A 27,447-nucleotide genomic window follows, 5' to 3' on the forward strand; every position below is an offset into this window, starting at 1 on the left:
CAAATGAAACACAAAAAAAAGTGAGAACTTTTCAGCTGAGGAAGATTTTTCTATTGAGACATGGTTGGAAAGAGGAGGAGAAAGGGGGATGGGGTGGGTGGATCGGCCGTATTTGTAGAAAGATAGAGTTCCCCCCCCCCCCCGGTCGTTTTCCTTAAGCAGACCGTATTGATCACCTTTTGATATAGAAAAGCAAAGAAGAAAAATGAGATCTTCGTACTCGATTATTGACATGTAGAACGAAACGCCAGTTCGTAAAGATGTCTCCTCTGGTCATCACCAAAACCAGTTTTAAGTCGAGTTTCTTATTTTCTTACATGGGCAGTCCCTATGTAGTTCCAAATCACCAAGGTATGGGAAAATACGGGCCGAGACTCTCTTTACAGTAAAGTGGTTAGGTTACGAAGCAAGATTCAAAATGGTGTCGTTTATTGTCAAATTCTTTAGGACATATGAACAGTATGAATGAGTTTTTTTCAAAGGCCAAGTTACACTTTCGAATCTCAAACCTCGGACAGCGTTATGATGACATAGACGCTTTCTAATTTGCGGAGATGGAAGTTACATAACGTCCTTGGATCATACTTCTCCTTTAACTTGTAAACCACCAATTCATGTACTAGACCTATTTTCCTGACTCATGTCCGTAGATATCTAATGATGGCCACTTAGAAATACATTCATAATCAACAAACAATATTTGGCTCTCATTTCAAAACCATAACAATAACTTTTCACAGCATAAGACAAGACTCAGCGTGCTTATACTTATTATTGATAACTTGGATTGTAAGGAAAAGTTGCATTTGAGTGTCGAATGTAATTGGGAATTGCCTTGGCTCTGCTATTACGAATCTTAAAATACACTCTTGTAACTTGGCATTCAATCATTTTCTACAGAATAGACTTCATCTAACTATATAACTATATAAATATTCAAGGAGTTGAATCTCAATTTTTTTATCTTGACACGCGTCAAAGGTTACCTAAATGGGCTGAAAGTGTTGTCAATTCTTCACTGAATTCTTTATCGCTTGAAGAAATTATAATATAAAAAAATGTGCTTTACTCGTGGTAAATATTTTGTACGTGCTATTGAGGCGCCTCGTACCGCGTCGCCACTAGGAAAAAATTTCAAGGAATTTATCTAGTTCTACCTTTGCAATGATAAGCCGAACAAACCATGAAATGATTCAGTCCAACTTATTTATTAATTTTTTCTGTGTAGTTGGGCGAGATAACTTTCACAATTTCTCTCTCCACCCTTGAGTATAAGTGGAAACTAAGAAACAACTTGGTGCATGTATAATATCTACAGGTTACGTCTGTATTAAACCTAATGTTTGCTGTTTATGAGGACTCAGCAAATCTCTTTAAGCATCTCGAATCTTTCTTGATCCTTTTCTTTATTTTAAGTAATGTTGTTGACGCTTGATCCTGACCGTAATCGGCCTCTGAGATTATGAGATAAGGTTTGAATTTTTTGAGCAGAAAAACTGGCCTTTTTATCGATTCGCAAGAGATTCTTCGAGGCGGACCAGAAGTCGCTTTTGAAAAACGTGTAGAGCAGGGGGTTGGTGAAAGATGTGATGTATCGAATGATCATAAATCCCTCTAAGACATTGAACAATACTGGAACTCCCATAGCAATGTAGTACATGGTAAAGTAAGCGAGCGAGCAGCATGCATATAGAATCGCCATGCCTAAAAAAACAAAGATACACTTCCGGTCACTGTTGTTTTTCTTCTGGTTCCGTGGCATGTCATTTTGAGCCATCGATGGTCGCTGCCTATTATTTATCACTCTGAACATGGCTATGAATGCGTAAATCATAAATATATGCGGAATGAGGAACACTGCAACAATGCAAACTGCAGTATGGATGGTCTGCCAACGCTGAGATGCTTCAGTATCTTGCCAAACAAGAGGAATGACAACAAAAACCATAGAAATGATCCAAACCCCGAGCACAATTTTCAAAACCAAACTCTTGGTCACCACATAGTGTTTTAGTGGACGGACAGTTGCCAAGTACTTGAGAGCAGTAATAACGAGTATGTGATAAGCACCTGAAACAGCCAGTAATGTATGTGAGGCGTATATCCCATAGTGCAATTCTTTTGGCAAAATTGCAAAATTATAAACGATGAAGTATGGTATGGCAATAGCACCAGTGCAAAAGTCACAAACTGCCAGACTAAGAAGCAGATAGTTTGAAGAAGTGCGAAGACGGGGACATCGGTAAAACAAGACAAACACGAGTCCATTAGCCAGAACTATTGCTATGGCAACTGGAAGAAGTTTGCTCAAGGCCTTGACTCCATCGTCGGAGTGTTGCTGAGGAAACTTTGAGGTTGCATTGCTGTCATTCATGCTTACTTCCATTGAAATGACGAATGAATACGAAAACACTGAAAGAGGACAAAAATGAAACAATTTCATCACAATTCTAGAAATAAAGGGTCATTCTTTGAAATCTCAGTGTTATAATGTTAAAAAGATGTTCTTTAACATCGCAGAATTGAAAATGACTGATTTCCAGGGCGTACATTCTCCGTTGGAATAAATTGACTTCCTGTTTTTTCCCAATATTCGCTGCTTCAGGTAATGTGGTTTTAATCATCGTTGTGGCGTATTCGATATCAACAGCCGAATCTTGATCAAACTTAGTAGTAGCTGAGAGAAAATCTAAAGTATCTAATGACATCAAATAACCAAAATTAAAGTCCTTTACCTTTCCGGCTTCAGAACTGATTAAGGCGTTTCTATCCCTTGGGAAGTTTCTATTACAGTCAGTTGTTTTTGTTAGAGGTTGCTTAAAAGTAGTTTTGAAAATCAAAATGTCCGACAGAGAAGAAACCAGTGAAACTTGCAAATAGGCCTTTTGCAGCTAAGCCATCACGTGACCTAATTTTCATGAAATTATGGGCTATACTTAGCCGAATTCAGAAAAGGAAAAAGCATTTCGAAAATAACAAAATGGCCAAGTTTGAGGCCTCCATTATTCAAAAATGAGATTTGACGACACTCTGAATTTTTTAATAAATAAGAAGGTTTATATGGTAAAAGTTGCTGGAGAGCAAGGCCTTGCTCTCCAGCAACATTTTCCATACAAATCCTCTAAATTTTCCGAAAGTTCAAACCATTGTATAAACAGTGCTCTGTAATTCCCGGTCCCAAACTTGGCCGTTTTGGTATTTTCGATATGCTCTTTCCATCTCTGGTATTCTTCAACTTGTATCCCATAATACATATCTAAAATTGATCACGTGACCCCAGCTGCAAAAGGCCTATTGAAAATTCGACTTAAGTGCTCGATGACAGAGATATTTTCATTTTTATAAGATTTGATATAAGATAACAAGTTATGTGTAACGCCAATTCCATTGAAACAAATTTTAGGCGCATAACCATTTCCTTACAGTAAAAAGATGTAGTTAGTGGAACAGGTTATTTACCAAGCTTTTAGGCGCCATTATTTCATAATCACTTCCTTCATTTATTTAGAGATTGTTTTTCACCAAGACACAAGTTGAGATTCAATCTGGGGACTTGTTCTTACTTGCTTCAGAATTTATACAATCAACGTACTTTACAACCCACTATGTACTAAAGAACTCAGATGCACAGCAGTTCAAGAAAAAAAAAGAGCTTCGACTTCCTCAACTTCAATGAAAAGTCAATATTCAATCTGAGTGAGAAATATGTTAAGATGGCTTATCATGCAGACGACCAATCGTCGAGAAGATACTAAATTTACTAACCTATTCAAAATTCAGCTGAAGGTTTTTTTTAACTATTTCAGAAGGCAGACAGAAGGAAAATCAACGAGTGTCTTCATTGGAACATAAACGAATAAAAGTTTAATGACGAGACTGTTAACCCTAGAGTAAGTTATGTGATTGAGCTCAGCTAGGACTTTCCTGTTGTGTAAAGAAGCATAAAGTAAAATAGGTTCTTTTTTTCCAAAGTTATATTTCTTATTTTTCATCGTGACGTTTGTGTTTAAACTGAGTCTGTTGGGGTTGAATAGACCATTGTAAATTACAGGGGAAATGAATGGTGACAGCTTTTAATAAAAGATTCTCCCAAGAGTGTAAAGAATGCATGTGAATGATCAAGGATCCTGAGAGTGAAATTATATTAGGAAAAAAATAACGTTTGTCGTTATACAGCTTAGAACTTCCTGTTACAATTGCTAGAGATCTGTTATATTAATTAATTAAATCTGTTGGCTGGTATTGTAAAAGGTAGAGTTAACACACTTTAAGCTGACTGTATTGACAGTCTCTTAGTTAATACCAAGAAAAAAATGACACGTCTGAAAATTAAAATTTATCCATATGTCGCCTCAAAGAATGAATGAGGCTATGGGAATGGTAAGATAAGATATAAAAATTTTCAACCTTCTGGACCTACCTTGATCGAAGAGTCTGCAAAAAACTCAAAAACTGACTAGCTTCCAGAGAGCCTCAATATCTTCAAAGTATTATTTGAACCATTTTTTTACTATTTAAAGAGACGTCTGCTGGTTTCTTTTGTGGAACATTTTCATTTGGCCTCTTGCACCGGAGTAACAGTAATTAGGACATAACTTAGACACAACGTGCGCTCTGATTGGTCACAAAATCTATTGTTTAGTTGCCTGTGTACCCATAGAAAACTAAACCCTCTTCCCGTCCTGCGAAATGGCGGCATAAGAGGCGAATTCCCAGATTCGAATTTTTTTAAAGGCCTTTGGTTTGGAGGAAACGAAGAGGCCACTTTGAACACCAAAATCAACGACAGAGATTTTATTTTTTAACATATCAAATTTTATATGTAGAATGAAGCTTAACTGACTGATTGTTCCGTTTAAGCCCTTATTTATCCCTGCGCGATCAAAATGAAAGAAACTCTCGATTCGAATTCCCCAAAGAGCTCCCAGAGAAGGAAAAAGTTGATAAGCTTTTGCGTCAGGAAAAATTGCAGCGACAAACTTAATGGATTTCTCGAGATCTCCCAACATCCCGCGTGCTTTATCAGCCGATAAATCGATAAAAGGGTGTTTTATTGCTTGAATAAAGATGTAAGGGTAAAATTAGGAGAGAAGTTGGGTTATAGATACGACACTTGCGGGAAAATGCTATTTTGATACCTCAATGATCAGTTCAACCTAATTGAGGTAACCGAGACTTCCCTCCTTATCTTTTCTAGTACAGATTTCTCGAACGTGATTGGTTATCACCAGTCCGATCTTTTAGGACAGACATTTATTTTATTCTGACTACTTTGTTTTTGGTAGGTCCAACCTCTATGATTCCCCGCTTACTTACAACCTAACAAGGACTTCGAAGCTCCTAAATGTTTTTCATATTGTTAATAGAATCATCCTGCTATGCCAACCAGCTGTTGTTAAGTCTAAAAGCAGAATTTTTTCGACACACGCAATGTTTTTATCACATTTACATGGAATCTTGTATATGTGAGTCCAAGAGTGTGATTCTTAGTAATGAAACTTCACAAAACCATGTTTTTCTAATGAGAACCGCGCTGGTATTGTCGCTTTCTTTATGTAATACCAAGTTGATAATCTCACACATGTTTGCCATATGCACGACACTCGAATACTCAGTGTCGCCACGTTTTATGTCTTATTTTTTAGCTCGGAGCACATAGGTTTCTGATATTATTTTACCATTTCTTATATAAGTTCCAGCGAATTTTATATTAGTTTGAGATGAACACTTAAGCAGAACAAAAACAATAACTTCAGCTTGCTTTGTTTTCCTATACTAGCTCATGCTTAAATCTGAGCTACATCTGTACTACTAAAAAGCATGTGGTTTTTTTAATGACGTGTAAGTCTCGTAGTTATATTCGATTCTCACGCTTTAAGTATCCATCACAGCTAGATTACCCATAGATGCTAAACCTTCACCTATGTCGACCCTCAATTCTTCTCTCTCCGACATGTTCAGTTAAATAACTAAAATCTAAATTAAAGAAATACTCGAAAATGCATATAAGGATTAATGCGATTTTGACAAACAATGGCTTCTATTCCGGCTTTTAAAAATTGTATATAAAGATTTACCACTTACCGTGAATGAAGTTTCTAAAGGAGAACTAGATATTTAAAAGACTGTTTCCAAAAGTGCCAAAAAAACTTGACGCTATCACTTTCAAATCATCTACTCAGCCGAAAATGCAAAACCTCAGTGCCCATTCACAAGGAGATTCTGCTCTGCTTATCGCCAAAGCGGACGTTCAACTAGTGTCGTTCATTATGAAATCGTTTGGCACATAATGCGTCATAATGACATGGGTAGATGGAAATCATAAGGTCATTTGGTCATGCTTATCTCTTAACTTTAAAGCCACCGCTGCATGTAGCAGACTGTTTTTCATGTCTCGCATTCATAGATATTTAACGAGAGCCACAAGTTTACATTCATAATCCATAACATTCTAGATGTTTAATTGCAAATTGTTAATCCTGAAAAGCGTAAGAGGACATTTCAGTGAGCACAAACTTTTTAAAACGGCTGCTTCCAATAGCGATTTCAAAAATTTACTGAATTCTGTATCGCTCGAGGAATATAAAATGATATCATACAAAGCGCCATGAAATCATTTGTTTTTCATTTGGTACATGTTATTGGGGAGCCTATTTGTCACCATGAAAACAACGTCAAGGCGTTAAACCAATCCTATCGTAGCAATTGATTTAAGCTTAAGGAGCCAAAGTTTGAAGCGATTCAGTCCAGCTTATATATCAATTTTTGTGCTGTGTTCTTGGACAAGTCACCCTTCACAAAGTCTTTCTCCACGCCTGAGGTAAACGGAGACTAAAAAACCAGTTGGAGAATAATTGATATCTGCACGTTAGGTCTTAGCACATAATGATTATTGATGCAAGATCTCCTTATATGCAAAACTAAATCTGCTTTCTTTTTTTTATGCCTGCAAGCAGTTAAACGTGGCTTGTATGAAATGCCTCCTCACCAAAGATCACGTTTTCATCGCGTTTCATTCTTCATTCTCCTTGCCTTTTGCTTTCGAGTGACGCCAACCTTCTGCTGTTGACAGTTGGTCTTGACTGTAGTCGGCCAGTGAGTTTAGGAGATTGGGTTTGAATTTCTGTGCAGAAAGATTGGTTTTCTGTGTTCTTCTTATATCCCATAGCGCAATTATTTTAGAAAAGTTGAAAAAAATTATAAACAAGGAAGTATGCAATGGCGATAGCACCCTCGAAGGTTAATTAAATTGAAAACTAGTGTATCTCGTGAAAATTTTCACATTATAAACTACTTAGTGTTGGATGTTCATTCTGCCGCCATCGTAAGACAATGTACTTGTGACGTGATTATTTTACTGTTTTGGCAGTCGTATCACTTCGGAACTTTAAATGTAAAAAAAAATTCAAGGAGCACCCACCTGAATATGGAATTTTTAATTAAAAGAAAAATATGCATTTGCATTTACTGGATATGAATTTGGTTGAAGCGTACTCTGCGCTACGCAGCTCATTGGATATTTATTATCTGATATCCAATGCCCGCTCATTGAATAACTAATAATCAGTTGTTTCCAATTTCTGTTACCGTCAAATCTCCTTCACGGTGCTGTGTGGGATTTTAAAGTCTTAACAAAGGTGTCTCTTAAAAAAAAGTCAGCCAAAAGATTTAATTCACGGAACGGGAAGTTGTAATTTTAATAAAACACTTCGAATATATGGATGGTCATTTAAAACTTAAATTAACTGATAGCATCAGTTAAGTATGTCGCTCTGAAAAGTAGAACCACATATACTTTTAAAATAATTTCCACGCACGCGATATCAAATTCTGACAAAATATCACTAATGACGAAAGAAAAGAAAGTACTCGCAGAGGATATTTACACTACGTTTTAGGGAAAATGGTGTTTCAATATAACTATTTGTCTTCTTAAGAGCATTACAACAGTTGTTTTCTGTCCAATTTAAGCTGGTCCCGTCGACCTCAACAGTTAATGTTCTAAAGAAGACACTCGCTGCATTTTTTTTTTCTACCTCCTCAAATGGCTAAGTAGTTCTTTGTTTTAATTTTGGGCTTGAAAGTAAATTTTTTCTTCTCAGCGATTGATCGGCTGCATACTAGGTCATCTTGTCGTGTACGGATTTAGATCAAATATTTACATTTCTTTTAAATTGAAGGAATTCGAAGCCTTTTTTTCCTTAATCGCCTTGCATCTAAGTTTTTTAATTGCATGATAAATCGTTGGGCAAGTGATCTGCTTTTAAGCTTTGAACATGAAATGATCATCACGCGATTAAGAGCAAGTTCGTAGATTGAATTTCGATCAGGAACATCTTTTTCTTTTTTGTAAAAAAAAAATGTTTCAATTAAGAAGGTAATTTATACATAATTGGGAAGAAAAACTTGGTGAGTAACTTGATTTAATCGCTACAGCTTTCTACTTTAAGGATATGATTCTGCACCTAAAATTAATTCAATAAAAAGGTATGTTTCCTGAAATCTAATACAAAATGAAACTATCTATGTAATGGAGATCGTATTGCAATTTAACTTCTCAAAAGGACATTTTGATTTGCAGAAAAACCTACTTTCAACCTACACGATTAATAGTTGACTGTAATACAAACTTCCTGATGGACGAAACACCTTGTCCAGTTCTAAAGGAAAGGTTACGAGTTGTATTTTAGTTTAATTCTTATCACTAGATACGCTTTTCCCCAAATGTTCACATATTTTCTCAGTTTTCGTTAAGTTTGATAAAAATTTGGATGTTAAAACTTTTCCACCCAAAAATAATGAAATCCATATTATATCTGAGGTAGTGAATGAATGTTGTGGAAGAAAAACAGGAAGTCAATTGATTTCAAAGGAAGCCATAATTTTCATCTCCGCGAGTCAAAGGTACATCCAGAAATTTGACAGTGAGATTTTAAAGAATAACCTAGGTATTATGTCGGATTGTGATAAATAAATTGCTGTTTATCTGTGACGTATTAAGCCTTACTCCTTTTTAATTTTTACATTTGCTTTTGAAATTGTGGCTTCCATAATTGAATTTTAGCTCTTTTCAGACAAATGCAAATGTTGCGAATTGGAATTCCAAATTATTCCCTATAGCAAGTTTCCATAAGCCCGTTTTTAATTTATATTAGTGAAGGAAATACCCACCATTTTTGAACTCTACTTCGGTGAATAAAATGTTTAAGAGTAGAGATAGTCAGCAGGTGGTATGAGCGTGTTGCCCTTTTAACTTAGCCTGGCAGTTGGATTTTTTCTTTAATCATTTATTGCTGATTTTCAATGCGATCATTCAACAGGCGGCTTGGAAGAATAAATAAATGAGGTCTAGAAGACCTTAAAAAAAGCTAGCTGTTGATATTGGGGATTTTTTGTCGTGGTTGACATTTGATTATAGCCCATTTTTTTGGTTAACGGTTAATTCCTTTGAGACCCTCTTTGCACGCTGGGAAAAAGAAATACATTCTGTACGTTACGTTTCAGTGGGTACACTTACGTCATCAATATTCACGGTGAGAATGCGAAGCACGATTTTGCAACATATTCTAAAACTTGACTAGCTGAGAGACTTGTGTAAGAGTTCGTTGATGACGCTGTGGGCAAGATGGCATTTGAAATTCGGCAACTTTTCCAAAAATTAGGGATTATTTTGAATTATTTTAACCGCCTCCCGGTTAGCTCAATGGAGAGAGCGCTGGACTGTTGTGCGGGAGGTCGAGGGTTCAAGGAGGAGACGTGAATTCCCCACGCACGAGATTAATGTGTGATGGATGTCCTCCCCTGGGGTGGGATGGGTGGGATTTATTGGGTAGACTACTCGCATGGTTCGCATATGTTCCGTTCTAGTCCTACCCTACTGCGGTAATGCAGTGAAAATGGTTAGAAAAGAGGTTATGGATGCTCTATACATAAATGTTAAATGAATAATATGGCTGAAGATTCGTATTTGCGTCAATTGTGTAAAAAGGAAGCTTTTTCAATTCAGTTGAATCTTCAACAACAAACTTTTTCAACACTAGTTTTTTCCAATTTTACCCTTTACGGTCTCAAAACGCTCGACAGCCTCCCCCCACCCCCCCAAAAAATAGAGATAAAAATAAAATAAAATAAAATAAAAACGTAAGTAGCCAATACGATATAACCCTGTAGCTAATGCTACCCGATCAAAATGAAACTAGCGTTTCAAGTGGGTTTACAGTGTCCTGTCTATGAACGAAAGGAATGAAGTAGAGAAATACTAGCCTATAATTTCCTCTTTTGATATAAAAACAATCTGATTATGATAACAATACGAAAAGTAAAGCTCTAATCGTATGTTAGAAGAACTTAGAGATCTCATTAGATATGCCATTAGTGCGTTTCATGTGCCCCGCCGTATTTTCATTAGATTTTCCATTAAGGATTTTCGTTTACTTCGTCAGTAATTTAATATCAACCACGATCGCGCGCTGTGTGCTTGTCTGATTAGAGAATTTTTATCTGATTTATCTTGCGATTTAGGGACAAATGAGAAAGAAATTTGTCAGGTATTCGATAGAAGTACCTGACAAATTAGAAATACACAATTTTTAAGCCTTGTTTCTAGTGGACCTCCCATGCCGCGCCATTCGGTCTACCCTAGCTGAGATCATGTCTAACTTTTCAAAAGACTTCGTCTGCTTTTAATCTAAATCAACAAAGAAGAGATATCATTTGAGCTATATGAAATGCAAGTTTCCAATTAGGAGGACCCTAAGGCATTAGAGGTTTTGGAGAACATTTAATTGACTCCCTTAAGTTGGTAAACAAATTTCATCTCTGGTCATATGTGCTCAAACTTATTGATTTGAAAGAGATTGGTAAAACTGGAATACCAGTATAGCAGCAAAGCGACATCTTGATTCGTAGAGGAGACGGGTTTGTTATGTTCTACCCATGATGTTCTACACACTCGTAGCCAACAATATATATCTCTTCGACTTATCGTAACGAAAATGCTGATGCGCTCAACTATATCAACCAAGAAGCTAAACAAATAGCTACCGACCTCAACATCGAAGATAGAACAGAACGGTTCCCAACTAAACAAGCATTCATTACATTAAAAGATCACAAGGAAAACTGCCCTAACAAACCCACATGCCGATTGATCAACCCCGCGAAGAATGACCTCGGGAAAGTAAGCAAACACATCCTCGATAATATAAACAACCGCATCCTTCAGCAAACTTCCTTGAACCAGTGGAAAAACTCTATGGACGTCATTAAATGGTTCGACAGCATCCCCGACAAGCATAAGCACTCGTTCACTGTCTTCGATATCGACACCTTTTACCCCTCGATCACGAAAACCCTTCTCCTGGATGCCATCAACTACGCCAGAACCTTCACCACGATCACCGACCAAGACATCAACGTCATCATGCACTGCTGTAAATCCCTCCTCTTCAACCACCACACCGCCTGGAAAAAAAAAAACAAATGACAACATGTTCGACGTCACAATGGGGAGCTACGAAGGTGCCGAAATATGCGAACTCGTAGGTCTTTTCATCCTCGACACCCTCAGCAAAAAAAACAGGTAACACCAATATCGGCCTCTACAGAGACGACGGCCTAGCCTTACTAAAGAACGCATCAGGCCCGGACGCGGACCCCTTTAGGAAAACAACATCAGAAAATCGGATTATTTCAAACAATACGGCCTTTCAATCTCCATAAACACCAATTTAAAAACAGGCAACTTCCTCGACGTCTTACTAAACCTAACGAAAGGAACATACTGCCCTTACCGAAAACCCAACAACGATCCCCTCTACGTTCATGCTAAATCCAACCATCCCCCTTCTATCATCAAGCACCTTCCACAGTCTAGTAACCGGCGTATCTGTGACCTCTCCTGTAACGAAGATGTCTTCAACAAGGCCAAGCCCACATACGAAAACGCCCTGAAATCAAGTGGATATAACACCCATCTCTCCCACTTGAAGCCAGCCACACCTTAACCCCCCTAGTTCCCGTGGCCGCTCAAAAAAGAAGAAGACGGATAATCTGGTTCAACCCCCCCCTCCCTTCAGCAAAAACGTCCAAAGTAACGTCGGTAAAACTTTCCTTACACTTGTTCAGAAGCATTTCCCCACCTCTCCCAAATACCACAAAATCTTTAACAAAAACACCATCAAAGTCAGTTACAGTTGTATGGACAACATGGATTCGATTATCAGGAGGCACAATCAGAAAATCCTGAACCCTCCCTCGACCAGCCAAGACCGCAAGTGCAACTGCAGAGTAAAACAAGCCTGCCCCTTAGAGAACAACTGCCTCGCTTCCTCCTTAATTTACAAGGCTAAAGTCACCACAGCCAAAGACCAAACGTGTAAAAACTACAGCGGCCTAACAGAAAATTCTTTTAAACAAAGATACACGCAGCATTCCCTCTCATTCCGAAGCAAAGCCTACGCTAACAGCACCGAACTATCCAAATACATTTGGGAACTTAAGAGCACCAACGCTCCTTACTCCATTCATTGGTCGACAATCCACAAAGCCGCATCTTACAAAGGAAATTATAAAACATGCAACCTCTGCGTTGCTGAAAAATTCCTCATTATCACCGCGGACAAATCCACTTCATTAAACAAATGATCAGAACCCATTTCCAAGCGCCGCCATGAAAACAAGTTCTACTTGCGAAACTAATAGCAACAGTCCTTTTGTCTTCTTAATGACTTCCTATTATTTTAACCATAATTTCTATTTTTTAATTGACTTTATAGCACGGTATGTTTTCCACCGATAATAAAAACCGTCTGACAATCGCAGCGCAAGCTGCGTGAAACTCAGAGTAACGGTGAAACGATCTTCCTGTCATTAATTTATAACCGCTATATATATATATATATATATATATATATATATATATGCGAGTATATATATATATATATATGCGAGTATATATATGCGAGTAGGAAGAACTAAAATTTCTGCGGTTGTAAGACGGACAGTAAGAACATATAAAGAGACATACAAAGCTAATTAAAACCCTGTGTACGAAGTGATTCAATTGGACTCAATTCGTGCAAAGGGTTTTGATTATTGTTTTTTATATCGTCAAAAGCTTGAAGAAAATCTTTTTAGAGTAATGCAATATTCGCTTAAGCTATTCTTTCATCTCCGGGTGACAAAACCTGAGTAAAAAAGATCAAATCCCTTGAAATTGTACTAAACTATGCATAAAATCTGGCAAGAGTAAGCAATAGCACATTAGAAGAGTTTGGATGGGAATGAAACCTCTGCAAACCAACAGCAGAGAAATCAAGGCGTAGGGTATTTCCCTTTAAGCTGCACGTTGGCATAGCCTTACCAAGGACCTTTATGGGTGGGTCATGATCGTAAGTCTTTACATGCATTTCTCATTGAAAAATGTTGGATACAACACCGAGAAGCTTTGAAAAGGTCATTCTTTCCTGAAATAAATGAAAAATTTAAAAGCTTACAAGTTATTCTCTTTTAAGATATGGATGATTTGAGTCTACTGTGTAGAACATGCCTGCATTAATGCAGTTTTGTCGCGACAAATCAGTGTCTGATTTAGAAAAACTTTAAAGAGGTTTTTGAGTGTTTAATTCAAGACATTTTGTAACATCATGGCAGAATCAATGCAGTTTTTTTAGCTGTATTTAGGGTGAAATTGCATTTCAATTTTCAAGTCCTGTCAAGCTCGTCCTCTTTTTCGTTACCTTGTATACCTAAGTTAGCTTTAACCTTTAATGTGGGCGCGGAGACTACCCCCACCCTCCCCTCCGGTGCTCCGTCCAACTGTTCTTCAATCGTCCTATTGTGCAAGAAACAAGTATATTTTTGGATCCAATTCAGCATATCGAAAATAGGAAGTATGAAAAAAAGTAGTTTGCTTTTATTTTGCGGATCCTGGATGCATGCAGGGCACTTGTCATAATAAATAGAGTTACTCATCATCTCGCTGGTAGAGCAATGAATTGATTCCTTGTGGGATACCCAGATCTTTCTTTTGTCTTTCTCTCTTTACTCGACGATAGATGTTAAAGCTCTAGCAACTTTGTCAGTGCTTCTGAATAAATATTTGAATCCAGATCAATTTTATTTTTTATTACACGACTCGGGCAGTCAGAGGGCCAATAACTAAAATCAACCAATCAAAATGCTCTATTGCCGGTCCGATATTCTCTAACTATTGGACCGGGCACTGTCCCGAATGGTCCCGAATGATACCGCACTTGTGTCCCTTTGAACTGCAGTCATATAATAAATCTCTTATTAACCAAGCTTGCTCGGGGCCGTACTGGAAGAATATCGGCCCTCGGTCTTTTTTGTACGGACTCCGCTGCGCTCGGTCCGTACTGTCAAGACCTCGGGCCGGTATTCTCCCAGTAAGACCCTCGCGCTTGGTTAATAAGATATATCTATTCATACTTCTATTTAACCAGGGGCATCCAGTTTACAGGGCTAGTTTGAATCATGATGGAGCCGTGACTCAGCTCAAAACAAAGACATTAAAGCATTAAAAATAGATAGTCAATAGCTCTTATTCCAGTTCTGGTTGCGTGGTTTAGTTGGACAGCGGTTCCCTATATTAGCGTGCGCGAAAGCGAGGCTTTCGGGCATGCTTCCCTGAAGATTACAAGACTTGCTAAGTGAATTATAGGCATGGCCGTGGAAAATCTTAATGTCTGCGTACCTTTTCTTTTAAACAGGGTTACATCAAGAACGAATGAGAAGACGATTTTAGTGAAAAGTGGCAGCACTTAGCTTGGCATGTAAACATGTGAAAGAGCGAACAAAACAACTATTACCACCTACCGCAGCTGTCAAAAGCACTGGTCTTCCTGATCGTCCAGAATGGTCATCACTGGTACATGGGGGAGACAACTCCCTGTTTGTAGCAGGCAAAACGTTGTCTACTATTTCATCGAAAGGAAAGCTCAAGATGGCGAAACAAATGAAGATTATAAGAATGTAGACAATAAAGCATTTCTCTTATTTAGACATGGACACGTGCAAAAAGTCGAACTAGCGTCTGACGCTGATAGAACACGCTTTCATTTTGAATGTCTGTCCAATAGCTTCCGGTTTTAGTCGCATTCCCTCTTCTCCTCAAGACTTCACAAAGCATTCAGGCTCAAAATGATTGTTGCATAAAGTTTAGTTTTTGCTTAAAGGAGTGTTCTCTCAAGGGATAACTTGGATATATCAACAAAGTTGAAGTAGTAAATTGGCCACCGTAACGATTACAAAAGCTGACGTTTCGAGCGTTTGCCCTTCGTCGGAGCGAATAGAGGAATTGTGGGTTGTGTGTGCTTTTAAAGGTAGAGAATGGAGCAACGTTATTGGTGGGAACATGGCAACGAGAAAAACAAGAATAAATTAGTGGAATGAAAAGCGTTCGTTGATTCCTGTGGGATTTAGACTGCCGGTTTGAAAGATGAGCTTTTGTTCAAGATTTTTACGGCTTTCCGTGCTACCTAAGTGTAAGGAAAGACCGCAGATTGCCATATGCTGCTTAGAATGATTGGGTAAATTAAAATGTCTAGCGACTGGTTTCGATGTGTCCTTGTCATTCCTTTCCACGTCTCGAAGGTGTTCTCGGAATTGGTCACCTAGTCTTCTGCCTGTTTCGCCGATGTATATCTTTTTGCAATAAGTGCAAGTTACGCAATAGATTACATTGGCGGAGGTGCACGTGAAGTGATCGGTTTTCTTAATGGATCGTTTAGGTCCCGATATTTTATCAGTGTTGTGAATGAAAGGGGACTTTTTGCATCGTGCACGAGCGCATTTAAAAGTGCCTGGTTGGTCATTAGTCTGAAACGAACTTCTGACCAAAGAATTGCCTATGTTTTTGTCGCGTTTGAATTAAATGAGCGGAGGCTGCGAAAAGATAGTGCTTGTCTCTGGATCGTTTTGAAGTAATTTAAAGTTTTTAAGAATGATGGATTTAACTGAGTGGTTGTGAGGGTGAAACGTGAGAGTAAATGGAATGCGGTCGGAATCTTCCTTATGCGACGTTTGTAGTGCTGAATGTCGATCAATAAGTTGGGCGCGGTGGTAGCTCGCTTGAACGACAGAAACAGGGTAACCACATTTATCGAAAAACTGGCACATTGACTCTGATTTGTGGTGGAAATCAGAATCATCACTGCATAAACGACGAAGTCTTAGAAACTGAGAAAAAGGAATGGAATTCTTAACGTGAGATGGATGCGAAGACGAATATAACAAGTAATTATGCGAGTCTGTAGGTTTGTAATACATACTAGTGCATAAACCGTTACCTTCAATTGAAACTTTGATGTCTAAAAAGGATAAAGAATTGTCAGAAATTTCCCAGGTATATTTCAGAGCCGGGTGAAAAGAGTTGACTGCGGTTATGAATTGAGTGAGCTCCTCTCTGGCAGAGGAGGAAGCGCCGATACAGTCGTCGATGTAGCAACCGTAGAGTTCAGGTTTGGACCCGTTATATTGGTTGAAAATTGATGTTCGACAAAATCTACAAAAAGATTGGCATAGCTAGGTCCCATTTTGGTGCCCATGGCTACACCATTGGTTTGTTTGAAGAAGTTGTTTCCGAATGAAAAACATGTGAAGGTGTAGTCTGATCGTCCGGGTGAGTGTAGTCCTGAGAAGGACTGTTGTCGGTGGTAGTGACTGACGTTTCGACAACCTGTGCGGAAGTCATCATCAGAGTCAAGTGAATGATCGTTGTCAGTAGAATGTTCTTATTCCAGTTCGTGTGAAATGATCGGTTGGTTTTGCCGTGATGTTATTGGCTGTAAGACTCAAGTGACGTAAGTCGGTCGTGATTGGTCTATTTCGATCTGTCGGTAAAGTTAGGTCGTTCTTTTTCGGTCGTTTGTGATGTTTATGTCGTGAATGAGTCGTTTGTATGGAGCGGGTAGTTGTTGACATCTGTTTAGGGGAGTCTGTTCTAAGTTAGTAAACCAGCTTTCCAGAGTCAGTCGTTGAAAATAGTCAGTGCTGTAGGTTAGGGATTGCGCAGAGTCCCAGTCAATGTTGTGGTTGGTAAGTCGATGGTGTTCAGCAATGTGATTGCTGACATCACCTTTCCTCGTCGCCTGTCTGTGTTCAGTCAGTCTTGTTGTGAGAGGTTTCTGCCAGTCTCACCGATGTAGGAGGCTTGGCAGTCGGAACAATTGATCTTATAAATCGTTCCCTGTCTGTTCCTCGGATCGTCTTTGTCTTTAACGTTGGTTAGTAACTGACGTAGTGTGGTGATGGGTTTGTGGGCGACGCGGATATTGAAGGGTAGTAAGATGCGCGAGATGTTTTCAGACATGCCTTTTATGTACGGTATGGTTGCTGTAGTCGTAGGGGTTGCGGTGTCGTTTGTTTCGGTAGTGGTAGTGGGTCGGTGAGTGTTTCGTCGGATGAAGTCGTTGTTGTAGTTGTTCTTCGTAAAAACACGGTGAAGGTATTTGTTCTCGTCGGATAAGCTGTCTGTCGAGTCGCATACTAGTTGTGCGCGTCGTGTTAGAGTTCTGATAGTTGGGGCTTTGTGTGATGTAGGGTTGTAGGATGACTCGTCTAGTAATCTGTCGGTGTGTGTCGGTTTCCTGTAAACTGTCGTCCGTAATGAGTTGTTGTTGTGGCTTACCAGGCAGTCTAGAAAAGGAAGTTTGCCATTTTCTTCGACTTCTCTGGTAAACTGTATGTCAGTGTTTTGTTCATTAAGGTGGCGGTGGAATGCGTCAATTTCGTCGTGTCGAACGGCGGTGAAGGTGTCGTCAACGTAACGTAACCAAAGCGGTATCGTTTGTCGGCAAGTCGAAAGGGGGCGTTCCTCGATGTTCTGCATCACAATTTCTGCTATAACAAAAGAAACTGGAGACCCCATGGCAGTGCCGTGTAACTGTTTGTAGTGTTTACAGTTGTACTGAAAGTAAGTAGACGTTAAGCAAATGTTTAGCAAGTCCATAATGTCGTCTGTCGGTAGCGGTAGTGGGTCGGTAGATTGTCGGATTGCAGTCTCAGTGCATTGTAATGCCAATTGAAGTGGAATACTTGTGAACAGTGATTTCACATCAAATGACACTAGTTTGTAGTCGTCAGGTATCTGAACAGTCTTGGTAGCGTTAATGAAGTCTTCAGTGGATTCCCCTAAACAGATGTCAACAACTACCCGCTCCATACAAACGACTCATTCACGACATAAACATCACAAACGACCGAAAAAGAACGACCTAACTTTACCGACAGATCGAAACAGACCAATCACGACCGACTTACGTCACTTGAGTCTTACAGCCAATAACATCTCGGCAAAACCAACCGATCATTTCACACGAACTGGAATAAGAACATTCTACTGACAACGATCATTCACTTGACTCTGATGATGACTTCCGCACAGGTTGTCGAAACGTCAGTCACTACCACCGACAACAGTCCTTCTCAGGACTACACTCACCCGGACGATCAGACTACACCTTCACATGTTACCCCCGGGTTCAAACCATTTACTGAATGAAAAACAATTGAGTGTGAGCAATAGTTCGGCTAAGCGTAGTAGTGTTTCAGATTTAGGTTCCTTATCGGTACGTTGATCAAAAAAGTGTTCTCTCATGGGAGTTTTACCAGCCACTTCTGGAAATGATCTGTGTTTGATAGCGGAAACTTCAACTCGCACAACCAAAGGCTACACATTGTCTAATCATGACGTTTTACCCAAGTTTTCACAGCGTCTTAGCTTTTTATATACTTCTCCTAGCAGTCTTCAGAGGTGCTTGACCCAAGTGCCTCTCTTTCGCGTATGCTAATATAGGAAACCGCTGTCCAACTAAACCGCGCACGGGGATCTGAAATAAGAGCCATTAAGTTTCAAGGCAACATGTGCCGCAGGTGTTACTGTTTAAGACGGCGCTTTAGTCTGCCTTTAAATTCGTCGGTCGTCTATACTTGTCTGGTATTTCTCGAAGGGGTGTTATCGATACTTTGTAATTTTTCTAAGGGAGATCGTAGCAAATCACGGCTTCTGGCGTTAGAGCCATGGACGAAGTGCGCTTACCTAAACTCTGAAAGTAAGTGTGAGAGCGAGAACTAAACCACACCAATAACAGCGAACCACCTGCGACATTCAACATTCGTGTCATTTATTTGAAGTTTTCCCTTTGTAGAAAATTTTATTGTTTCTGTGAAATGAATACATTTGTTCGTTCGTACTTTGAACTATACTCGTCCCTTAAACATAAGTTGTTTAAGTCGCACGCCATTAGAAACCACCTCGGCATCTAGAAGGTAAGAAAACTTTGAAAAATTTTGCAGTTACTATCGAATAGCCATAGCATGTCTTGTGTGCAACGAAGCATGAAATAAAGGTAGTGAGAATGTTTTTAAATAAGATCCAGACAACTTTTAAAATATGCTAAAATCTCACGCGGCTCCCTGAATGACATGTAGCAGTTGTAGCATCGGAAACAGCTCATTAACAAACTATTCCTTGAGCACGTGCTGGAAATAAACTTCTTAATAACTGAAAGTGAGTGGTTACAGGAACATCCCAAACTGGCGCGTAGCCGTATTGACCGAGCAATAGTTACATGGTGAGTGAATCTATTGATGAGAACCACAAAGAAATAGACGTATAATCGAGAATATGAATGTTAATGAGGAACAAAAACTGATTCGATTAAGAAAGCGACATTTGGTCGCGAAACAAAACATTTACAAATCGTTTCGAAAAAAATATGGTTCACATCTTCACTGTTCGTTGTGAATATCTCTACACGTGTGTATTAACAATTGAAATGAATGAAAAATGTTTTTTACATCGATATCGGCCTAAAATGTTGAATTAAGTCATTTTGTCTTAACGAAGACCATCGCCTATACTGAACTGTTCAACGCTGTAGTTTTGAAGAGAATATGGTGACGGATCTTGATCGTGAATAAATATTCATGACAAAATTGGGACCAGAGAAAACGTCCGGATAATCGAGGTTCGACTGTATGCAACTGTGACAAAATTTAATTGTTGAGATTCCTAGAATCTGTTGTGGTGTTCTGGAAAGAATACGCGGACGGAATTTTCCATTTAGTGATTAAAGATTTACAGACTTTTATTGCTCCTCAGTTTTTTCCCTCTTAGGTTTTCAGCTACAAAATGTTTTCAGAGAAAATTTTGTTGAAATGTTTACATGTCAATGACAGTTTTCCAATGCGAACTTTTAACGGTTTCTTATATTAGATGTGAGCTTGAATGCATTCTTGTTTGTTTACCTCGTCCCTTCCAGCACAATCTGGAATTAATTTTCGTTGATGATATTATTGAGAATAACTCTGCCTTCTGCTATGTGAAAATTTATTTCACCGAACAAGGAAATTAGGAAATAACAAAAGATTGAAATTGAGCTGCATCATTGCATGAATATTATGGCGCGTTTTTAGTGTCAAAATTTAAAACCTCGTGTCAGGCTTGCTATTTTTCTTTCATCGCCAGCTATTCCGGTCACGAGCCTGCGGTAGACAGGCGGTTTCATAACAAAATGTCTGTAAACATCGCTACCGATTTCAATTTGCCAGACCGGGATATTGATACTACAAGTAAAAGCAATCTGTTAAAAATAAACAACAATAAAACGAGTGTGGTAAACCCTTCCTTTTACTGTCTCTCAAAAACGAAGGTATATTCCATACAAACCTTATAATTTAGGTGGCGAAGACGCGTAAATCCGGAGCATCAGGAGGGCATAAATCATTTCTAGAGCTAGGAGCTCCATTTGCCGGACTGGACCTCTGTAGTAGACCCTCTCCAGGTTCAAAATTTAAATTTTGCAGCTCAGAGCGATTTTTCAGCCCCTTCAATTTTTGGCCGCAAAACAGTAGAAAATTATCAAACCGAAGTCCACGATAAAACTGCAAAATCCCCTGTTTTCGAAAGGCGATATCTTGACTGTCTTTTGTCCAAATTTCTTGAAAAAACTCTCGTTTGAAAGCTAATTTTGTGGACTACGTTCTTCAAAGCAAGTTATTTTCCTCAGCGGCTTTCGTATGTGTTAAAATCTTGGTTATATAAACAATATATTCTGTACCTCACTTCGCGGCGATATGAGCCCGTTGATACAAGAAGAAGAACAGCGGTAAGAGGGAGTCACGTAAGGCACACTGAATTGTCGTGACCGAAATAGTTGGCGATGTCAAACCTCTTGTTTGACAATTCAGATTTACTGAAACATCCATTGTTTCAATTCAAAGCAATATCTCTTCGATTCAGTCATACTGTTTTTCTATTCAAACGTGCAATCCTTCGTTTTAAAAATGTTTTTCTACAACGAAAACATTCAGTCATCTAATTCAAACATACTATTGTGGATTTCAAATTTTCAATCTCGCAATTCAAAATAGTCCGTTCCGCAAGTAAAAATGCTATCTTTCTATTCCAATATGCAATTCTTTACCGCAAACCTGCTACTCGTCAATTCAAATACACTATTCGCCCCAGCTCCAAACTTTGACTAGCGTGAGAGCAAGCCCAAAACACCACCATCCTACTATTAAATTTACGGCTTACATATCAGCGGAAGAAATATACTTTGTGGACAAAAAAGAGGCTATTTCACTAATTCGTCTAGTTTGCTGTCTTTTAAAGTGCAATAATGCTGGTTGGAGACCAGTATACTGGCAGGCTTTATATCGCGGCGGACGATCCCATGGTCATGCAAATGTGCAAGTCGCCGTTTCGAGGGCGATCTTTTCTTGAAGGGGAAGTGGTGGTGTTTTGGACACCTGGTCGCGAAGAAATTCTTCAGATTCTTCTTGACGGCTTTCTTTTGCTGAATTTCTTTTGTCTTTTCACGCCATGTGAAATTCCCACGGGCGTTACTCCCTGCAAACCTCTCTTCACCTAGTGTTACTCAAGGCCCAAAACTTATCCGTGGGTGAAGAAACGCTCGTATTAAAGGGCTCGTAACGAGGGCTTACTATCACGCTCGTCAAAGTTTGGAGCTGGGGCTGAACGTTGTTATATTTATTGTAATGTGGTATGTCAAGTTAGTCTTCACATGCTGTGCGACTTTTTATGCCGCGACTAAAACTCATGGCAAATTTAGCATAACAAAAGGTAACTAAACAGGTTTACAACGCGAAAACGCAGCTATCTTTCATGTATAATAGTTCATTATTATTCATATCACTCAGCAAAGGAAAAAAAAATTGATAACACTTAGTTTTGGTGACGCGCGTTTTCATCGTGGGGTTGAATGAGCCAAGCGCTTGAGTGTCTTTGTTCAAAATTCGCACAACTTGCCCTGACATCCGTTCCGTGTTTTAGGATTTTGGGCCATTTTCTGCCGCTCCATTTTCTGCCGCTCCATTTTCTGCCGGCCATTTTCTGCCGCTCCATTTTCTGCCGGCCATTTTCTGCCGCTCCATTTTCTGCCGGCCATTTTCTGCCGCTCCATTTTCTGCCGGCCATTTTCTGCCACTCCATTTTCTGCCGGCCATTTTCTGCCGCTCCATTTTCTGCCGCTCCATTTTCTGCCGCTCCATTTTCTGCCGCTCTATTTTCTGCCGCTCCATTTTCTGCCGGCCATTTTCTGCCGCTCCATTTTCTGCCGGCCATTTTCTGCCGCTCCAAATATTCGAACTCCAAAGGAGTTCGAACATTTGAAGTGATGAATAGGGTTACCAAATTAAACAACTGGATGTCTCCATAGTCGAACAGCAGATCTGACCTAAAGGATTAAGCGTTGGAATGGAAGAATTGCCGGTTTGAATTGAAGGGTAGAGTGCTTGAATTGCAGAACGATTGTTTCAAAATGAAGGATTGTGTGTTTCTGTCGACAAAAAGCCTGTTTGAACTGGCGAATAGTGTATTTGAATTGACGAGTAGCAGGTTTGCGGTAAAGAATTGCATATTAGAATAGAAAGATAGCATTTTTACTTGCGGAACTGACTATTTTGAACTGCGAGATGGAAAATTTGAAATGCACAGTAGCATGTTTGAATTAGACGACTGAATGTTTGGATAGTAGAAAAACATTTTTAAAACGAAGGATTGCACGTTTGAATAGAAAAACAGCATGACTGAATGGAAGAAATATTGCTTTGAATTGAAACAATGGATGTTTCAGTAAACAAATAGCGTATCTGAATTGTCAAACAAGAAGTTTGAATAGAAAAATAGCAAGTCTGACTCGAGGATTTGAATTTTGACACTAAAAGCGCGCCATAGAATATTGATGTACATATTTGTCTTTGAAATTAATTAATTAAGATGCTTATATAAACAACTCACAGACACTTTAGGTAAACAATTTTGTGTTTGTTTGAAAATATATTTAATATAAAGTTTTATTGATATCGTATGTAATCTCCATATATTTGATCAAGTCGAGGATAGTCAATAATAGTATCCCTGTTTTTTTGTTTTGCTCATAAATTGAGTCAATTCGTTACTTTGAGGGAAAGACTCCATTTTAGTTGTCCGCGGAGTGAAACCTAACAACCGCAGTACAGGAGAAGTATAAAAAACAAGATATCCCCCGGTGGAGGCATGATTTTGTTTAATATATTACCTTAAGCAGTATTCTTATCGCCTTGGGTCCCATTAACAACACCAGAAACCATGATTTACATATTCTTTCCACTATAAAAACTGTTGGATACTAAATTCGAGAAATTTTGTTGGAGTGATTATCTAACCAAAAGTCATTATCTTTGGAGTAGGGATCCGAGCCAATTCTTGGTTTTCAGCTGACGTCATTTGCTTATGCAAATTAGATTTCCGCCATGTTGGTGCCCATGCGAGGTGTGAAATTGTAGGGAAATCTATGCCATTTCTAAGCGCTCGCGTTCAAAGTCTTCAAATAATTCATCTTACTAATGGATATTTCCGAAGAAAGCGACCCAAAATCACACGATGAGGTACCAGTACTTTCATCCTACGTGGATAACCTCGAAAACCACGTCCGAGAGCGCCATTTGAAGAAAATTTCTGTGGTTGGCGTAGATCCAGCGACCATACCGAGAGAGCAGTTCAGCTCGGAATGTTTGCCTCCTATAGAAGTCTCGGACTTGCTTTCCTATTTAGTTTTAGAGACAAGCTACTACACAAAAAAGCAGTTTAAGGCCTTCAAAAGTTTGGAAGCGTACAACCAGATGGTTTCTGGTTTCGTTGCGTCCGTTCAAGGGAAGGAAATCGCGGGCAGGATTGTTGTTGTGGCCAAGGTGAGACATTCACAGCGAATGAACGATCCTCTTGTGAACATTCGGATCATTGCAGAAAAGGACGGTATCATTATCTCTGCGAAGTCTCTGCAAATCTTGTTTTCACAGTTTTCTAAAGAATTAGAAAAAATTAGTAATTGAATTTATGCTATTTAATTCAATAAAGTAATGCTACTTGTTTACCTTGTATGTGAAATATTCTGACTTTTTCTGGCACTTGACAGTCTAGCTTTTTATTACTTATTATGCTTGACAGTGAGTAACAGAGTGCCTCACCCTCCAGAAAGTATCTCAGCATATCAATCAATGCTTTAAGGGGTGTAAACAGCCTATAAGCTTTAAAGTAAATTTTGTGTCTACAAAAAAATAATGCTACAATAAAACTGTTAAAAACTAATACAATGTGGCGGCCTGCAAATCTTAAACTACTACCCTGTGCCCCAAATTTTTAAATTCGAGGTATGCCACTGGCTATGACTCTGTAAACTACACTTCACAGTTGAATAAATTTTGCAATTTAGTCCTACCCCACTAAGGATGAACAATGACATATGTGAATACCTAGCATGAATGGAAATATGCATATCTTTTAATTTTTGTTCCTTGGGTGCCTCATCGGGTAATAAAAGTGGTTAGTTTCCAAATGGCAACTTAACTAATATGTTCTCTTAATAACTTATTACAACCAAATGTACTAATCAAGACCTGGGATCAGTTAAAAAAAAAAACTTTTACAGTTGTAATTCAAAAGTGTTTCTATTGTTTCAGAGGTTCAAAACAATAGCTATGCACAGCTGTAAATTACACTTGTAAGAATTTTATTGAATTGACCCCTGAATAACATTCAAACTTTCCCTTTATTTTGTTTTTGTTGTTGTTTTTTTGTTTGCAAAAGCAAAATTCAAAGAAAATGTTATACCTATACACCTCAAAGGGGAAGGGAGATTTCCAGGAGTCCATAACCTTATTTTACATATAGCTCCAGGTCAACATACACATCTTCAAAGTTAACTCTAACATTTACTTTCTTTTGCACTTGCAAACTGTTTTCACACTCAGTGGTAATCACCTTACATGTATCATTTCTTGATTTTTACATGTGTCACTTTATTTTCGCTTCATGTCATGTTGATGACAACTATTTTTTGTAACACTTAAATTTTGCAAATTTAAAAATTAAGGTGTCGTGAAAATATCATGTAGTTTAGGTATCTTGGAGCTTGTTGATTAAGCAAATTTGGAAGCCAAACTTTGCAGCTTTAACTCATATCAGGAGGTTAAGTCATAATATCATATCATATTGTATCCTGATAGTTTTCTTTGAGCTGCACTTTGCTAGATTTTTATTACACCCCCTGAAATAAATTTAAAAACACCCAGGTGGCTTGAGGTATCTAATGTGAAGTTGATCTAATCAAGTGGCACAATTGGAGAACAGAAATTAACAAGCGCTGCACAAACTCTTATCATATGATCCACCAATGCAGTACGCCTGTCACATGTAGTTTTCAATATTACATATCAGAAAGTCAGTTGGCAAGGTACCTTCCAAGATTGTAAATTTCCGTCTAAGCAGTCCAAATAACACGTTCAACATGAATTCTAACATTCGCAATGTCTCTTTTCTGCTCAACGTCCACTGGGTCGAGCTGAGATTTACCCTTTAGCTAACTGCTATGGCCGCCAGATGGGAAGAAAAGGCCTCCTTGTTCCCCTCGTTTCGATTTTCCTCTTCTTCTTCTGTCGAAGTATTTGGCTGACTAAAGTCGATTTTAGCAACAGGAAGGCTGCTTTCCACAAGCTTTCGACGTTTCTCTGCCGCTTCGCGTTCTTTGTCGTTCGACATCAAGTTGCTCCCGCTTCTTTGCCCTAACAGCTCTCTTTGCGTTCGCATCATAGTCTAATTTAGGGCGAACATTTTCTTGCCAAGTTGCAATGTGGGAACCCAATCCACGTCGTGCTTATGCCAGTAAGGAGCTGGCTTTCGAGAAAAAAAATGCTTTCCACAAACCCTTTCGCTGTTAAGCACGTCTATCGATTCTGTGTCTCACTACTGATCGCTTTTATCCATTTTTCTCTCCGCTCTGTAGTCAGTTCTTCTTCAAATTCTCCTTTGTTGGTTGTCAGTGAGGGTATTCGATAAAATCTAATCCCTTTCTCCCGGTCACTTCTACTTCCACATCGAAAAACAATGCAAAGAACCACTTTCAAGCTTACTTTGCACTGTGACCTCTCTACTGAGCGCGTTTGTTTGGGCACCAAAATGGCGGATAGCAACCGTCTTCAAGACGGAGGTCACGCGGGTGAAAACCAAGAATTGTGTAAATGATAGCTGTATAATGCCATTTTGTCTCGATTGGGAGTAGTGTTTGAGTCATAGAGCGATAGGGTGTGCTCATCGATGATTGAAGGGTTGTTGACCTGTGAAATAGAAAAAGTGGTTGATTCTTTTAAGCAGCAACTCGAGGGATGTATGCATAAAATCAAAAAGCACCGATCTGAGGGAGATTAACTATGATGATTGAAATGGATAAGACAGCGTTTTAAAACGCACCAAAGATAGCAAACGAACCAACTGCATATGATTTGATATGACTGTTAATATCTTCTTCCGAGTTTAGAATATATTGGCTCTGTATTTCTTCCTCTGTCCTTCGCATAGATGGTCTTTGACGTTTCTGATCTTAAGAGGTATATACCTACTTTCGATTAGACTTGTCCCTAAACATACGAGTCGCTAAATTCGTACTTACGTAACTACACATTGGCATCGAAAAGTAAGGGAAGAAGTTTAAATTTGAAATGAATAATTATTGTTTGCATTCAAATTTTTTAAAAAAGAAAGAAACTCAAGGTGAATTGTATGACATGAAATAGGACACAGACAGCTGCGTAGGTTTTTTACTTTTTTGCGGTATCATCAAGAAGATGAAGAGATAGTAGATCTGGGAAACAGCTGATAATTTATTGTTCACTTTAATACGCATCTGAAATAAATCTGAAATAAATAGTGACAAGGTTTTTTTGGGACAAAATTTGGGAATGTTTTTCATTTCCTACATCTTTGAATGACATTTAATGAGCTGTTTTAAAGGTGACCTATCAATGTTACAAACAACTTTATTTTGCTCTGGGGATATTTATTTTAGCGCTCGGAGCAGAAACAAAAGAATAGCAAACCAAAAATAATCAAGAAACAGGCGTGCAAGTCGATAACAAAACAAAAGC

At 38.7% G+C, this 27,447-nt stretch overlaps 1 protein-coding gene across 1 annotated transcript; it reads right to left on the bottom strand.

Moving 5' to 3' along the window:
* Positions 1-407: 407 nt before the first annotated feature.
* LOC111345552 (octopamine receptor beta-2R-like) lies at positions 408-7,402 on the bottom strand. The gene is made up of 2 exons (XM_022952839.2): positions 6,085-7,402; positions 408-2,412 (listed from the first exon to the last, which is right to left on the bottom strand). Exon 2 carries the CDS (start codon positions 2,384-2,386, stop codon positions 1,412-1,414), a length of 975 nt encoding a protein of 324 aa, XP_022808574.2. The 5' UTR covers positions 2,387-2,412; positions 6,085-7,402; the 3' UTR covers positions 408-1,411.
* Positions 7,403-27,447: the final 20,045 nt, after the last annotated feature.

The sequence above is a fragment of the Stylophora pistillata genome, chromosome 7 (genome assembly GCF_964205215.1).
Source record: "Stylophora pistillata chromosome 7, jaStyPist1.2, whole genome shotgun sequence".
Lineage (NCBI taxonomy): Eukaryota > Metazoa > Cnidaria > Anthozoa > Scleractinia > Pocilloporidae > Stylophora > Stylophora pistillata.